This window comes from Rhineura floridana, chromosome 8 (genome assembly GCF_030035675.1).
Source record: "Rhineura floridana isolate rRhiFlo1 chromosome 8, rRhiFlo1.hap2, whole genome shotgun sequence".
In the NCBI taxonomy this organism is placed as follows: Eukaryota; Metazoa; Chordata; class Lepidosauria; order Squamata; family Rhineuridae; genus Rhineura; species Rhineura floridana.
In genome coordinates this window covers 42,912,910-42,929,505 of record NC_084487.1, presented here as the reverse complement: position 1 = coordinate 42,929,505, position 16,596 = coordinate 42,912,910, and the positions used below count along the sequence as shown (strand labels likewise).

Genomic DNA, 16,596 nt, shown 5'->3' with positions numbered 1-16,596 from the left:
TTAATTCTGGTTGTGCAGCCTTGCGGTGTGGTTGTCCTTTGAAGCTGCTCTGTCAGTGTGCCAACTCTTAAGGTCAGAGGTGGAGTGGAGTGGTCTCATCTAACGACCTCTCCTTCCTCCTTCTTAGAGTGGGAGAGAGTGGCTTCCAGGCACGTTTTACAGCAGCAAGTCTCTTTTTAAGGATCTGACTGCTGAGACATCTTTTGGCTTTCCACTCCATAGGTGTGTTCCTCCTCCTATTCGCTCTGTTCCATCCTAAGCAGCACTTGGAGTGTGATCGAGAAGCCTTCTTCCCTAGAGGGTGGTGTTGTCGATACCCCAGGCGTCCTGGACATCGTCTTCCCTGACGACTCTGTAAGCCAGAATGAGGTAAAAGGGGGATTTAAAAAGCCAGAATATAATAGAGCACATGCCTTGCTTGCAGAAGGTCCCAGGCTCAATCTTGGGCATCTCCAATGAAAAAGGATCAGGTTTGCAAGGGATGGGAAAGAGAGCTGGGACCCCGGGGAACCTGGAGAGCTGCTGGCAGTTGGAGTAGACAGTATTGCCCTAGATGGACCGACGGTCTGATTTGGTATAAGGCAGCTTGGTGTGTACCTAAGAGTATAAGAAGCTGTATTACTGTTTTGTATTTGCATAGCCCAGCAGCATGGAAGCAACGAGGCAAAGCTGTGGCTTCACTGGGAGATGGCCAGTTTTACTGGCCTTTGAACTTTTTTCTTTCCAAAGTAGAGCAATTGCCATCCACAATCTAAAACATTAACGCATCTTGTCCAGTATCTCCAAATCTTTTGGAGCCTGAGCAGAAAATAGTGCCCCGGAGCTAGGACATAAGGGCAGAGATGAAACCTCTACAAGGCCCTATGATTTTTGGGAAGAATGCACAGAATCCCTGTTTTTGAAATGCACCAAATATTGCAGGGACCTCCAGATGATGTTGGACTAAAACTCTCATCATCCTTGCCCTTTGGCTGTGCCGGCTGGGGCTGATGGGAGTTGGAGTCCAACAACATCTGAAAGGTCACACATTCTCTGCCTCTGAAATAGCTTCTGAATTCTATGCTGTGGTGCCTAAGATGTCAATTCTGTGCAGTGTTATCTTGGTAGCACGTTCCATTGAACTCAGTGTGCATGCCCTAGGAGGGAACAGATACAAATGCCACTACTAGGGCCGGTGCCAAAATGTGCTCAGGTCAGGCCCTGGCCGAGGGCCCCTGAAGGGCCCCTCTCGTTAGGGTGGGAAAGTAGCGCTCCCCTTCCACAATCCGTGGCAGGGTCCTTGCCACAGATCACAGGGAGGGAGCTGCCTGCCCGTTCGCTCGCTCCACCTACCTCTCTCCTGTCTTTGCTGCGCGCATAAGGCTGCTGTCAACCAAGATGGTGGAGGAAGCTTCTTTCAGGGGCTGATGCCCCTACCGCCATCTTGGTTGATCGCAGGCATGTGTGCGCACGTAGAGTGCTGCACATGCGTGCCATCAACCAAGATGGTGGCAGGGGCATCAGCCCCTTAGAGAAGCCTTTGCCACCATCTTGGTTGATGGCAGCCATGTGCGTGTAGTTTACGCAGCTGCAAAGACAGGAGAGAGGTAGGTGGAACAGGCAGGAGCCGCATGCCAGGGGCAGGCTGGTGCCGGCCCTGGCCAGCACTCTGACTCACTTGGGTGCTATGATACTTGCTCACCTTTCACAAATTACTGTAAAAATCATTATCATGAGGCATATGAAGTGCTTCAGACAACTTCAGAATTCCGTATTTTAACATTCTGGTTGTCTCCCTTCCTTCCACTCTCTTCCCAGCTCTGTTTCTCTGTGTTATACTCCTTGGCCTTTTACGGTACATGAACCCATATGAATCATTGAATTGATGAGGGCCACCCTGAGCTCTTGGAATGGGGCAGGATGTAGTTACATTATAAATGGTTGGCAAACATGTTATATTTGCTGAATACATATATATAATATGTTATATATATTATTAATGTGAAATTGTCAGAATTCTCAAGATCTCAGCTTTCACTGTAAAGCACATAAAAAGTGTTGCTCTTATATTTTGAAATAAAACTTGGAAAATTGGAGGAATAATGGGACAATAAGTTTGCATTAATGGTTCCTGTGTTCTCAGTCTCCCTCTTCCTGATCTTGTGCACAAGGGACACTCAATGTGCCCTCCTGATGTGGACTACAGCTCCCATCAGCCCCAGCCAGCATGGCCAATGATAAGGAATGATGGGAGGTTGCAGTCCAACAACATCTGGTATGCACAACATGGGCTACTCCTGATGTACAGTTATTCCCTAAACATCTCTTCCCCTTCTTTTTTCCTACCATGGGCTTTTATGGTATTTTTTTTTAAAAAAAATTGCAGGTAGAATAAAACCCACACATTATGCACACATGCCTGGCTTGCATAATCTAACCCAGTAGTAGGGACTTATGATGCTGTTGTACTCAGTCTCCCAGCATTCCTGAACATTGGCCATGCTGGCTGTGGCTGATGGGAGTTGGAGTCCAAACAACATTGGGAGGTCACAAGTTTTTTTGCTTTACCACTAATGCAGAGTATTGGGCCAATGACCAACCATCATTTGGTCTGCTGCTCTTGCATTGCCTTTTAGGCACCCAGGAAGCTGCTTTATACTGAGTCAGGCCATTGGCCAATCTTTACTGACTAGCGGCAACTCTCCAGGGTTTCAGGCACAGTTCTCTCTCAGCCCTACTGGGAGACGCCAGGGATTGTACCTGGGACCTTCTACATGCGAGGCAGATGCTGTACCACTGAGCTATAGCTCTTCCCTTGAAAAGGAGTCTGTCTCTCCACAGTTGGCTTCCAGATGGAGGAAAGCTGCCAGAAGCAAATTGGTTACTATCCCATGTGCTTCCTGAAGTTTTCCTCTCTCCCCAGGGCATCCAGCATTGGTGGTCTGGAGCTTTTCAGCCACAGCTAAGAATATGCTGCTGATGGCAAAAGAGTAAAGGGATGACATGACTTGGCACTCTTCCTTAGAGTCTGCCCTAAATTTTCTTGCCAGCCAGTTTAGTTGGTGTTCAGCAAATTAAGATGTTCTAGCACAGAGCCAATCTTTGAATCTTTGATTTAAGTAGCTCCAAGGAAATAGATGCTGTCCTTTATCTGAGCCGGCTGCATTCATGTCCTCTGTACTTTTGGGCAGGTAGAAATAATCTCTTCAGCTGCTGTGCCTTATTTTTCTGTTTATTTGAACATCTTGCTCTTTTAGCTAAGATACTTCTGTAGCAAGTGGGCTTGCACAGGTGTAGCATGTGGAAAGGAGGGCAAACTAGCTTTACATATTTTTTAATTACAGTTTTATCATGCCCTTCTTCCAAGGAGCATAGCAACCCTGCAAGATAGGTTAGAATGAGAGGTAGTGAGTGGCCCAAGATAACCCAGCGAGCTTTGTGGCTGAGTTGGGATTTAGACCTAGGTTTCCCCAATCCCACTCCAGAATGCTAACTATGACTCCAAACTGTCTGTCTGTTAAGACTTGGCATTGGGGAAGAAAGGATTTATATGCAGGTTGTATGTAATTCTGTACTGGAATTCTGCAACCCAAATTCATGTCAATCCATTTCCTAATTTACTTCCATTGCAGAATGTACTGTATATATATAGTGCACCCTTTTTACAATTTAGACTTTTTGTTGAACTTTTTTTAAAAAAATAACAATTTTGATGTTCCTAATATATTGCTGAAGTGTTCCCCTTTCTTTTAAATGCAATGTAGATTATAGTGTAGGGATAGCCTGTCTAGCACTTTCCAGAGGTTGTTGGACTGCAACTCCCATCAGCCTCAGCCAGCATGGCCATTGGTCAGGGATGATGGGAATTGTAGTCCAACTGCATTGGCCTGTTAGTCTGATTAACATAAATCACTGATCCACCTAATCTCTAGAATTCATTTTTGCATTCCCAACATGTTACTAAGAGACACCATCTTTATTTCATAAAGATGTACCTTTTTTGACCTCCATTGGTGCAGAAATTCCAATTTTGGAGAGGAGGGGTGTTGTTCAGGGGCCAAAAAACCTGGGAAGGCAACAAGTCTACAGTTATCATGGTTTGTTGGCATCTATAGCTAAATGTAATTCATCCAAAGAAAGAAGACACCAGTGTGAGGTAGGACTGCCAAATTTCATTGGTTTAAGATACACTGGCCAAGAGGTATAGGATCTGGTGGAAGCCCTGCCGCACTTGGGGGAATGCCTGGTAAGCCAATACTGCTGGCGGAGCTGTTCCACTGGTGAAGGTATGCCAATAGAATGCCTAAAACTGGGCAGAGCCACAAGCAGGATGTGGGCAACACAGAAGGAACACCCAACATCCTATAACTTTTTATAAGGGATCCGGAACCTTTTTCAGCCTGAAGGCTGTATTGCTGCCCTGCACTCCTGCTGGGAGGAAGGGCGGGATATAAATAAAATAATAAATAAATAATAAAACAAATAAATTCCTTCTGGGCAACCTTCTGAGGGCCCCATACCAGTGTTGGGTGGAGCCAGGGACAAAAATGGGCAGAGCAGTGACTGTAACATTAACCTTTGTACAGTAGGCTGGTTTCTACACACAGTCAACACACCGCTCTCTGTCTTCCATTGAGAGAAGCAAGAGGCTTTGTCGGAGTTCAAGGACAGATTCGAGTCAGGCAAAAACGTTCCAGGAGGGTGTAAAGGAGGGCGGGTGAGGGGTGCATCTGGGGAAGGCATGTGGCCTGAGGAGTGTCCCGAGGGCCAGATGGAGAGGCTTGGAGGGCTACATTCAGCCCTTGGGCCTGAGGTTCACCACCCTTCCGCCTATTACCTTTCAGTCCACTGCCACATACTCCTTGTTGCCGCAACTCTGCACTAGGTGGGGGCTGCTGTAACATGTCTGAATAATCCAGAAACCATAAAGTACTCTTTCCCCCTCCAGCATGGTTGGTTTTATTCATACACACCCTTCTACACATACGTGATTTACCACTCATGGGGTTTGAGTCTCGCTGAAGGAGTTTGGGCGTGGAAGGGTCTGACTAAGGCCTCTCTCTTTTTCCCTTAGGAAGTGACTCCAGACAGAGAGAGAGAAATAAACCGCCTTTCCATCTTTCCCTTCCCACCCTGTGCTGGCTCCATTCTTCGACGGCAGCGGGAAGATGGACCGACTCCCATCAAGAGGTGACACTTGGAATCCCGCCCTCCTTCCTCCCCCCTCCCCCACTGGTGCTGCAGTGGCACACGCTTGGGGGTTGGACTCGATGACCTTATAGGCACCTCCAACTCTACTATTCTATGATTTTGTGTTGGGGCCGTCAGGCTCATCCATTTTGGAGTCCTAGAGCATCTCCTGCTACAGAACATGACCTGTAATCAGCATATATATTTGGAGCGGGGTGTGTGGCTCACCCTAATTCCAGCAGTGGACATAGCTTTGGGTCTCAGGCATGATTGCTGCCATTAGGGTTCCAGTGAGCCATGGTTTTGAAACTAGGGATGGGGTGGCCCCCTCTGACCTGCCCCAAACACATTAATTAAAACTCCCCCCATGTTCAAATCAAGCCCTTGAAAATCCTCAAGGTGTCTTGAAAATCCCAGCTCCTCCTCTTCTCCAGGCCTCCCACCTCTGCCAGCCTACCTCTCCCTTTTCCAAGGGGGAAAAAAGGCTTTACCTTTTGGGAATGTGGAGGGAGTAACAAGGAGAGGTGGAGGGCAGGCCAGATGGGGCTTTTCATTGGGTGCAGAGGATGCTTCATTCATAAAGTCCCACCAGGGATCATGGTATTGGACTCCCAGCCCTCTCTCCTGCTCTCCACCCAACCCCACTTCCTGAAGGCAAGCCTCTTTTTTTGGGGGGGGATTTGGGGGTTTGGCATGGAGGGCAGTGGAGATGGGGTGCAAACCCTATCTTAGGTCCAGGTTGAAAAGGGCTGCATCTTAGGCTGCATCTGCACCTTACATTTGAAGCATTCTTACATCACTTTAAACAGTCATGGCTTCCTCCAAAGTATCCTGGGAACTATATTTTGTTAAGGGTTCTGCGAGAGTTGTAAGGAGACCCCTGTTCCCCTCACAGAGCTACAATTCTCAGATTCCCTGGGAAGAGGGATTGACTGTTAAACCACTCTGAGAACTGTAGCTCTGTGAGAGGAACAGCAGTCTCCTAACATCTCTCAGCACCCTTAACAAATCACAGTTCCCAGGATGCTTTGGCAGGGGTGGGGAGAAGCCACGACTTAAAGTGGTATAATAAATAGTGCTTTAAATGTAAGCTGCAGATGGAACCTTACTCAAAATAGGGCCAGAGAAATTCCCCTTACAGGCTTCGCCCCACCCCCTTGAATACCCTCTCTGTTTCTACATGGGACAGGAGCTGGCAGGCAGAAAGAAAAAGGGACCCCATGGGCTGAATCGAAGGCCTCATAGTCTGTGCGCTAAGTGTGGGTGTGTACGACACTGGGGCATAGGATGAGAAATATGAAGTGGTATGCAAGGAAATGGGGAGGAGTTAAGAGACTTTAGTTAGTAGAATCTCTGGGGAGATGGGGGTGCCCCAGTTCCAGAAGATTGCTGGGAGAAACGAATGTAGGCACTGACGGCAAAGGAGGAGGGGAGGAGTGAATTGAACATGCTGAATTGAACATGCTATCTTTTTGGACAGGCCAAAAGACCAGAGAGTGGCTGTGGGCAGAAGAGTGGGTGGGTGGCTATCATTTCTGATAGAGCTGCACCTGGGAAGGATCAATGCAATGACAAGCCTAGGAAATGGCTTGCTGCTGGTAGTTCTATCGGCATAGCTAAGCAGGCGTGTCCTCGGTTGTTGTTTGGGATGGGTGACTCTCCAAGAGCCTTGTGCAAACCAACTTGGAATTGTTTGGAGATAGGAAGGGATGCACATAGAATAAAATATCTTATTTGTAAGAGCAGGGAAGGGATGGAGAAATGGTTGTGATTCTTGTACTGTTTTGCATTAATGCCTCCCCCTCTGTGTTTCTTTTGTGTTTTTAGTCAGTCTTGTGGGTCCTTTGGCAGCATGGAAGACTTAACAGGTATTGCCAGTCACAGTCCTCTCTCCCCTGCACCACCCCCTTTATTATCATGCTGCTTCTTGAAAGCTGCAAGTGAGGCTCAGAGGAGTGGCTTCCCTCTGCCAAATCAGTTGCATGACTATGTAGCCACTAGGGGGCACCCTTGGCCCACTCTTCTGTCAGCTCTGGGAGCACCTCTAGGGTCTCACCAGCCTCCTGCATGCATAGTTCTTAGGCTATTCTGGTCGGGCATATTTAATTTATGGAGAGTTTTTGTCTGACAGTCAGTTCGATTCAGTTTCAGGGGAGTGGGAACCGGAAGAGATAAATGCTTCAGCTTCAGGCTGTTATCGGTTCTTGGTGACAGGCTGTAAATCTCTAAAGCATGTCCCATTGTATATCTCTGGCCTGGCTACAGTGTGGCATTTTCTACTGACGCATCTCCTTGGGGCGATTGGCATGTGTGCAAAGAGTGTCTGGCTTCTGCAGTCAGAGGCTAAAAATGGGGGAAGGTTTGCCCTGAGTCCATTCCAACGCACTTAGGGAGTCCATTTCAAATTTCTCCAGCTTCATGGGCGTTTCTCAGAATCCAGTCCAAGTACGGTGAAGTCCAGTTGACCGTTCTTCTTGCCTGCTGCTATGCTTGATGCTCTAGTTTCAGGGGTCCCTTTTACACTAGCTCAGGGATGGGGAATCTCTTTTACAGCCTGAGGACCACATTCCCTTATGGAGGAGGTGACATGTCAGTGGTGGGTGGGGCCAGAGGGAAAGGGGGGCGGAGCAAGTTGAAGCAGACTGTTTCAGTTGGCAGCATTCAGAGCAGAGGTGGGGAACCTCTGAACTCTGGGCCAATCATGGCCCCCCAAGGGGGCCAGTTTTCCTGTGAGACCATTTTCCTAAAACCATGCCCTCTTGCCAGCTGACATCACTAGTGACAGCCACGCAAAAGCCAAAGGTCTCCATGCACTCACATCTCTCCATCCAGGCAAGCAGGAGGCATTGGCACAGCTCAAGGACACATTCCAGCCAGGAAAAAGCACTTGAGGAGGTTGTGGTGAGGGCCAGTGAGGGGTGTGGCCTGCAAAGGAGGCATGGCCTAGGAGAGTCCTGAAGGCCAGAGAAGGAAGCATGGAGGGCCACCTGTGACCTCTAGGCCTGAGGCTCTCCAACCTCTGCTCTAGTTGTGTAGGATTTGCTTCCCCCCCCCCATGAGTGGCTGTTTCACTGCTGGAGTGATGTTAAGTGACCCAACAATGCGGCTGGGGGTGTATTATGTGAGTCCTAATTTCCATGACCAGCTGCCCGCACGGTTGGACCATTTAAATGTTAAGGGCTCCATAGTTTGGACTTTTCCTGGCCCATCTATTTCAGTGTTTTCATCAATGCCCTTTGGGTGTGGGGTATTTGTGAATCCTTGAATGTTGCCCCTGGTAACTTGTTCTCCACCCTTCTCTCTGTCAGGAAGTGTTACCACAACTCTCTCGTCCGTCAGATCACCATCCTCTTCCAGCAGTGCTCACACCAGGGCAAAGTCGGAAACATGCTTGCCTAGGACCTCTGACCAGCCGGAGTTTGCCCGGAGGTCTGTTTGCTTTTCACACACGCACCCTTCCTGCTCCATGATAGTTGGGAGAGGTAGCCTTGTAAATGCAAGCATCCTAGGTGGGGCACCCATGCTGGGTAACCCCATCAGGCCTGTGCTCACTATTGCATGTCTTCGATTCTCAGGACATCTCCCCTCCCCACTACTGGGGCCTACACAACTGCTGCTGCTGTCCTCACTTTCCCCTGCCCTCACTTTCCCCTGCCCTCACTTTCCCCTGCCCTCACTTTCCCCTGCCCTCACTTTCCCCTGCCCTCACTTTCCCCTGCCCTCACTTTCCCCTGCCCCTTTGCCTACCCTTACTTGTGAACATATGAGCATGTAAAGCTGTCTTTTTACTGTGTCTGACTATCGGGGCATTTAGCCCACCAATGTCTACTCTGACTGGCAGCAGCTCTCCCAAGTTCTAACATAAGAAGAGCCCTGCTGGATCAGGCAAAAGGCCATCTAGTCCAGCATCATGTTTTCACAGATGCCTGTGGGAAGCCTGCAAGCTGGACCTGAGCGCCAGAGTTCTGATGTCCTGTAGCGCAATATCCTTTTAAGGGGAGATGCCAGAGGTTAAGCCCGGGACCTTCTGAATGCAAAAGACGTGGTCTACACCGAGCAATGGCCCCAAAGGCTATAATCAGCAAGGGTGGGACATAAATGTAAAATTATGTTTGCAATCAATAACATTATGCTTGGTGTGGGGAAAGTGGATAAGTTCTCCCATGTAATACTAGCACCCGGGGTTATCCAATGAAGCTGCATGGTGGGAGATTCAGGAAGGACTTCTTCACACAGTGCATGGTGAAAACTATGGAAGTGTAGGGATGGCCACCCACTTGGATGGCTTTAAAATAGGATTAGACAAATTCGTGGAGGATGAGGCTATCAATGGCTACCAGCCATGATGGCTGTGCACTACCTCTAGTATTGGAGGCGACATGCTTCCAAATGCCAATTGTAGGGGATCATGAGCGGGAGAGGGCTATTGTGTTAATGTCCTGCCTGTGGACCTCACATCGGCACCTATGGAAAATGAAAGAGGAGTAAAGTGCTATAATGCATGAATGCTATGTGTCGGAGACAGTGTGCCTCTGTATACCAGTTGCTGGGGAGAGTGCTATTGCGCTTGGGTCCTGCTTGTGAGCTTCCCATGGGCGTCTGGTTGGCCTCTGTAAGAACAGGATGCTGGACTAGATGGGCTTTTGGTTTCATCAAGCAGGGCTCTTCTTATGTTTGTTTTAAGCAAGAGGGGTAGCTGGTGGAGTTGGGGTGCTGCCCTCTACAAAATTAGTACCCAAGGCAAATCTTTCTGTTGAATGGGTTGACCCTTGTGTAAAAGAGAAAGTTCTCAGGGAGATGGCTGCTGTCTGTTTGTTTTGCGGCAGCATAATGTGCTAAGTGCTCTGTTGACCATGGAAGTGACACCACAACTCAGTAGCAGAAGGCTTGTTTTATTTTGTTTTGTTTATTTATTACATTTATATCCCACTTTTCCTCCAAGGAGCTCAAGGCAGTTGTTCCCCCTCTCCATTTTATCCTCACAACAACCCTGTGAGGTAGGTTAGGCTGAGACATTGTGACTGGCTCAAGGTCACCCAGTGAGCTTCATGGCTGAGTGGGGATTTCAACCCTGGTCTCCCAGGTCCTTGTCTGACAATCTAACCACTACACCAGATCTGGGTTTCTGTGTTCCAGCCATTGCTGGAGATGTTTTCTCCATTTAGGCAATGGAGGGTTTTGTGACCCTAGATTGGACATTATTTATTACAGATATTTTATATTGTCTTCACTAAAAATTCCCAGGTGGTTTTAGACAAAAAGAAAATACAACAACAATTAAGTAGAACAAGGCAGCACCATATGTTCAAAACAAAAGCTTGCTTATGAGATCTACGTGTACTCCACTTCCTCTCTTGTCTGCTGAATCACAGACAATGCCCTACCTCAGCAGAACTCAAATCTGTTGCAGTGGAACGAATTTGGGAACAGTGCATTAGGGCTGTTAATGATAATCCCTTCCCAAATTCTGAAATCTACAGTAGCTGGGGAAGAGCCAGCCTTGTATAACCCACCCTGAGTATCACGGGAATGTAGGCAGTCCCTCTTACCAATCAGACCTCACAAAACCTCTCTTTAGTCCAGTGATTTACGGAGCTTTCCCTATATCAGGGATGGGGAACCTGTGGCCCTTCCAAAAGTTGTTGGACTCCAGTTCCCATGAGCCCTAGCCAGCATGGCCAATAGTCAGACGTTATGGAGGGCCACAAGTTCTCCATTCCTGCCCTATGTCCTACTAATCTAAGCAGAGAATGACCTTCCTTGCAGAGTCTAAATCCCAATAGTTGTTTTTTCTTCCCTGTCCAGATCTGTTGTGGTGCATTTGTCTAGCACGGGCAACCTGGGCATTCCAGCACCCCAAAGCAGGGGTCTTACTGGGGACATCTCTATCCTTGGAGGAAACAGAACCGGGATTTACATCCAGTGGGTGAAGCCAGGCTCAGAAGCCGAGAGCGCAGGACTCAGAGAGGGATGCCGACTTCTAGAGGTATGAATGAATGTATGGAATTGCAGATAATGTCTGAGCAGGAAGCATTATAAGGAAGGAGGAGGGGGAACTGCAACAATAAACCAAAGGGGGGGCTCTCCTCCCCTTTGTCTCTTGGACTTCAGATATATGATGCAGAACAACACCTAGTGGCTGGGTTGTGTATTGCAGATACAGTATTTCAGAGACAAAGCCACTGCCTTGCTAACTTTCAGACAAGCCCTATCATGGGGGATAGCATTTACTCGCATGGACAACTAATATTGGCACCAGATGGTTTATTGGCATAATTTTGCCTTCCCCTATAGTTTGTCTCATGGAGGGTTTTTTTTGGGGGGGGGTCTTAAATGTGGATGTGGGCTTGTCTGCGGGCTTTTTGGTCCATTCCAAGACTATGCTAAGAATACATCACATTTTATTTAGCCTTGTAAAAGTAACCAGGGCTGCAGCTCGGTGGTAGAGCACACACTTTGTGTGAAAAAGTTCCCAGACTCAGTCCCCAGTATCTTTTCATAGGATTGGGGAAAATCCCTGTTTGAAACCTTGGAGAGGCACTGCCAGGGTAGACCAGAGAGGTGGGGAGCCCTAACCAGCATAGCCAGTGGTCAAGGATGATGTACTCCAGGAGCATCCATGAAGATGCTGGTGATACTGTCAGTGGTTTGAATCAGTATCATTCAGCTTCCTATGTTCCTAAAGCACTTGACCGATGTTCTCTTGCTGTAATCCTTACAACAAATCCTTGCCACCCTCGGCTGCTGCTGGGAGGAAGGAAGGGAAATAAATCAAATAATAAATGAAAATAAATTACAGTAATACCTCGCATTAACGTACTCAATGGGACCAGAGCGAGTACGTAAACCGAAAATGTCCTTAAAGTGAAGCACTACCTTTTAAAACCTTTTACCTCTCCTTCATGCGGAGCCTCAAAGCCCAGCGCTAAAGCCTCTGCTGCTGCGCTGCCGCACCTCTCAGCTGATCACGATCGCGCCTCCCAGCTGATTTGCGGTGGCGCGATTGTGTCTATTTCCACCCCCGTGCTCTAAAGACTCTGCTGCTGTGCTGTGTTTTCAGAGAAATACAGGCATATGGAGCATGTACGTTATAGCGAGGCTACGTTAAGTGAAGCGACGTTAAGCAGGGTATGCCTGTAAGTAAATAAAACAGCTGGGCACAATAGGTCCGGTATTACTATCTCCATATTGTAGACGGAAGCTGAAAGAGAGGTGCGTGCCTAACGCTGCCTAGTAAGTTCACGGCAGAGGCAAGATTTCAGCCTGGGCTGTCCTGAGTCCCGGCTCAGTCTCTCTGTCACCAGGCTACTCTTAGCCACGAGGCTACACCAACGATGAAAATATTGCTTGTCCTTTTCATTTTCTGAACCAATTAGCAGAGCTGCAGCCACTCGCGTGTTGTGGTGACTGCCTAGCATAATTAGCATAGTTAGAGCCTTTTTCAGCGGAAGGACCGCTGTCCCATTTAGGCAGCCTCCCAGAGGCCACTTTCTAGCTGTGGGAGAGGCAAAAATGGGTGGTGCAATACATGCAAATTTTGCTTTAGTACTGTAGGCTAGTTTTTACACGTACACCCCCTTCTCTATGCAGGCAAGCAAGAGGCGTGATCAGAGTTCAAGGACATGTTTCAGCAGGGCAAAAAGCATTCAAGGAAGGTGGGGCTGGAGAAAGAGTGTGGGCTGGGAAGGGTCTCAAGGGCCAGGTAGAGAGGCCTGGAGGGCTGCATTTGGCCCTTGGGCCTGAGATTCCCCGCTCCTGGGCTATAGCTTAAGGGACAGTAGGAAAGCTGCTATGTCCATCGATGTTCTGTCATAGTGGCTAATATTAGTGTAGTCTGCACGTCCAAACCTCCTCTTTCCCTGACTGTCCAGAGATTTGTGTCATATACCCCAGCAATATGGGGTGTTGAGGATGAATGAGCCTAAGTCACAGGGTCCACTGCTGAACAGAGAGACCTGGAGCCTGTTCTGGTAGCTCTGGAAAGTCTTCTCCAGCTTAGAAGTTCCCAATTCCCTGAACGCCTTCCTTTAGCGAAAGATCAAAGAATCTAACAGCAGCCCTTTTTTTAAGATCTTCTGTCCCTGGGAAGCCTGCTGTCAAGCATGCATTAACCGCCTTCTCTTGCTTTCTCATTTTGTTTAAGATTACGGAGGGGGTGGATGAAGAGGTAGTAGCACAGTTTTTTTTAGTCCAGAAATATTGTTATGAAGCTAATTGTGGCTGATCTATGCATCTCCATTCTGTGTATATTTCTATGGCAGCTTAGGGGGACACAGCTAAATGGGGAGGTGCTCTCTCTGGAGAACTGCACACGGGAGGTAGCTTACCTGAGTCTGTTGCACTGGGATGATCCATCTGCTCTTCTCTTTGTACCTGATATGAGAGGTAAGCTGCCTTTACCCAGTCCGGTTTTTGTGGACCTTTATCCTTAACTCATCTGGACAGCCAAGGCTGTATCTGTAATAACGCTGCAGAAATATTGAATGAAATGCCTGGCGTAGAATTCCACATCTTCCAAGCTTGTTTTTTTTTAAAGTACGCATGCCAACTTTCTAGTCCCTGTGCCTACGGAATGAAATCTCAGAACCTTGAAGCAAGATTGAGTTGTGTGGTTATCCAGGAGTAGCACTTCAGTGCCGTGCTCTTTGTAACTCTGTACTTCTGTCTTGCACTCCCCGAAGGAACACAGATTATGCAAAATATGTGCACACCACGCACATTTACATTTGGGGAGTCACATATGTTGCTATGCTGGGAAGGTTTTCCTGTTCTTGTTGGGAATCTCTGGTCCCCCACAGCTTGGCTGGGAGTCCAGAGTCTGTGAGTTCAAATCCCCGCTCGTGTCTCCTGGGTGTAAAGGGCCAGCTAAAGATCACCCCCACAGTGAGTGGCTCAGGGGTTACGTGCCCTGCCACCTGTGCAGCCGTGGGCAAGCTGCTGCATAGTCCCAAGGAGCCCAGTTGCCCCCCAGCTGGCAGTTGCGGACAAGGAAGGGGCTGGCTTGTGGAGCTGTGGCAAGCTGAGCAGGCCCTAGCCAGCTGGGGAGGACTAGCCTCAGAGGGAGGCAATGGTAAACCCCCTCTGAATACCGCTTACCATGAAATCCCTATTCATAGGGTCGCCATAAGTCGGGATTGACTTGAAGGCAGCGCATTTCATTTTCATAGTTTTAAGGATTACCTGTGAGGTGATGGAACCCCTGACCTTAACTTGCCCCAAAGCTGGCCAGTGCAAACCAGACTCCCCATTGGCTTACATTCAGAACATGGGAGCTGGCACTTGGAGGACAGTTTGGGTTGGAGTCCCAGCTGCTTTGCCTTCCTTGGAGGAGCATGACTATTTTGGAGCTCTCTCTTTCCCCCTCCCAGTGGGTCTCTGAACTAGTGCCGGTTTACATATAGAACCTCATTTTAGGGGTCTTCTCAAAACAATGTCCACAGTCTTCTCATAGCCCATGAGCGAGGGGAAGGACCAGCATTGGCATTTCCTGCTGCTTCTGCTTCCTTTTTTTGGAGCAGGCAGTGTTGTCCTGCTGGTGATGGGAATCGGCAGGATGCAGAACCTTTCTCTTGTGGAAGTGCAAATGCTGTGATCCAGACTCTACCCCTTGTTTTTTACAAGCAGGATGATGATGGGAGGGAAACGGGGAGGAGCTGAAGCAGAACCCCTTCCTGGCCTGCGTGTATCTGGGATAGGAGGGAGATCCACGAGGCTTTTGAATTTTTACTTTTATGTGGAGTCTGGTTCAGTTATGCAGATTGTGAAGAGTTGTATCTGTCACTGCTCCCTCTTGTGACTTTTTCAGTGCATTATGTAAAAGAGTACTTTACCCAATGTATAGTTGTGATGGGTACTGCTGAGAAGCCCACATCATTGGGCTCTTCCTCCCTTGCCAATAATATGGGTGCAGCCACTCCATTGGCCTACAGCTGAGGGAGGAAAAGGAAACAGGGAAACAGGGCTGCTCCCTCTGCTCTGCTGAGAGACCAGCGACTCTTGGCTCCTCCTCCCTGTTGGAAGTGGGGCAAGAGCAATTCTTCTTTGGGTTCTTTTGTGTGTATTCCAGAAGGAAGATAGAGTTAGGGTCCTCCAGCTGCCTAGGCTTGCTTACCTTTACCTGTGCTCTTTTCTACCTAACTTCCTTCCGTTGTAAACTGATATGCTCAGGGAAGCTGACCTGCCCCTCTTTCCTTTGTCTTCTTCTTCGACTATCCGAGGAGAGAGGAGACATCTCTGTCTTTGCTCTCTCTCCTGAGCCATGAGGGCAATACCCAAGGCTGGACATTGCGCCTCCAACTTAGCCAGTTAGTTAGTAGATAGGAAAGGCATACCTAGTTCTATGTATTTCTATAAATAAAGTAGCTTTTCTTATTTTACTAAGTCTCAAGTCTCAGTGATCTAAATGCAGGGTGAAAGCCTGCTACTTAGGTAAATACACACATTGGCACACACGCAGCTCAGACTGCTGAGGATCTCTGCATATATATATATATATATATATATATATATATATATATATATACATATTTCCATAACACTCCCCAGCACTCTTTCCATTCCAGCTGGTCTTTAGAAGAACTTGTTTCATAGTTACGCACAGTGCCCGAGTTTGCTTTTTTCCTCATCTCCCCAAGTCCCTTTTCCCTCTGTCTTCTAGATTGTAAGCCTGAAGACAGAGACTGTATTGATCTTTGTAAGCTGCTCTTAGGGACATCTGTATTAGCTGAAGGGGATGGGGAACAGGCTTCAGATAAATAATTAATTAATTTAGGTCTGTCAGCTGCTCTTGGCCACGACGGCTAACTGGAACCTTCATGTTTAGCGATTCACCTCTACATGCGAGAGGTTGGCAGGCAGCAGGAGGCAGCTCTTGCTTTCATGCCCTGCCGGTGGGCATCCCAGAGGCAAATGCAGTAGGCAAATGCAGGAGTCAGGATGCTGGACTAAAGGGACCTTTTGGCCTGATCTAGCAAGGCTCTTCTTATTGACACCCTCTTCTCTATCAGGGTACCAGCCTCTCAAAGAAGCATTGGATGCTGGGAAGAAGGTTCCTGGCGACTCGTTCTATGTGCGCACCAACCTGAGCCTCCTAGATTTTGCGGACCCTTATGCCCTGTGCGTGAAGCACCGGGAGATCCTTCATGTGACCGACACTATGCACAAGGGGCGGTTAGAATGGTACGGTGCCCGAGTGGACCCCTTCACCCTCCGGGACTTGGACAGGGGCACGGTACCTAACTACAGCAGGTAATAGGCACCTGTTCTTGTATGATATTTAATCCTTCCCATGAAAGGATCATAGCTCAGAGGTTGGGAGGCTGCTTTGCATACACAAGGGACGTTCCTGGACTGTCGCTGTTTTCAAGCAGGATTCAGTCACATACCAGCAAGTTCAGGCTGTGCAATTGTAATAGAATGAGAGAAATT

General features: G+C 48.2%; 1 protein-coding gene across 2 annotated transcripts in view; it reads left to right on the top strand.

Moving 5' to 3' along the window:
* Positions 1-16,596, top strand: part of CARD10 (caspase recruitment domain family member 10) — a 57,082-nt gene that overhangs the window by 26,781 nt on the left and 13,705 nt on the right. For both annotated transcript variants that reach the window (XM_061639062.1, XM_061639061.1), the window contains exons 10-16: positions 223-369; positions 5,054-5,169; positions 6,997-7,037; positions 8,478-8,598; positions 10,975-11,155; positions 13,431-13,554; positions 16,176-16,416. In XM_061639062.1, coding sequence (XP_061495046.1) covers positions 223-369; positions 5,054-5,169; positions 6,997-7,037; positions 8,478-8,598; positions 10,975-11,155; positions 13,431-13,554; positions 16,176-16,416 — 971 coding nt within the window. The remainder of the gene's footprint in view (positions 1-222; positions 370-5,053; positions 5,170-6,996; positions 7,038-8,477; positions 8,599-10,974; positions 11,156-13,430; positions 13,555-16,175; positions 16,417-16,596) is intronic.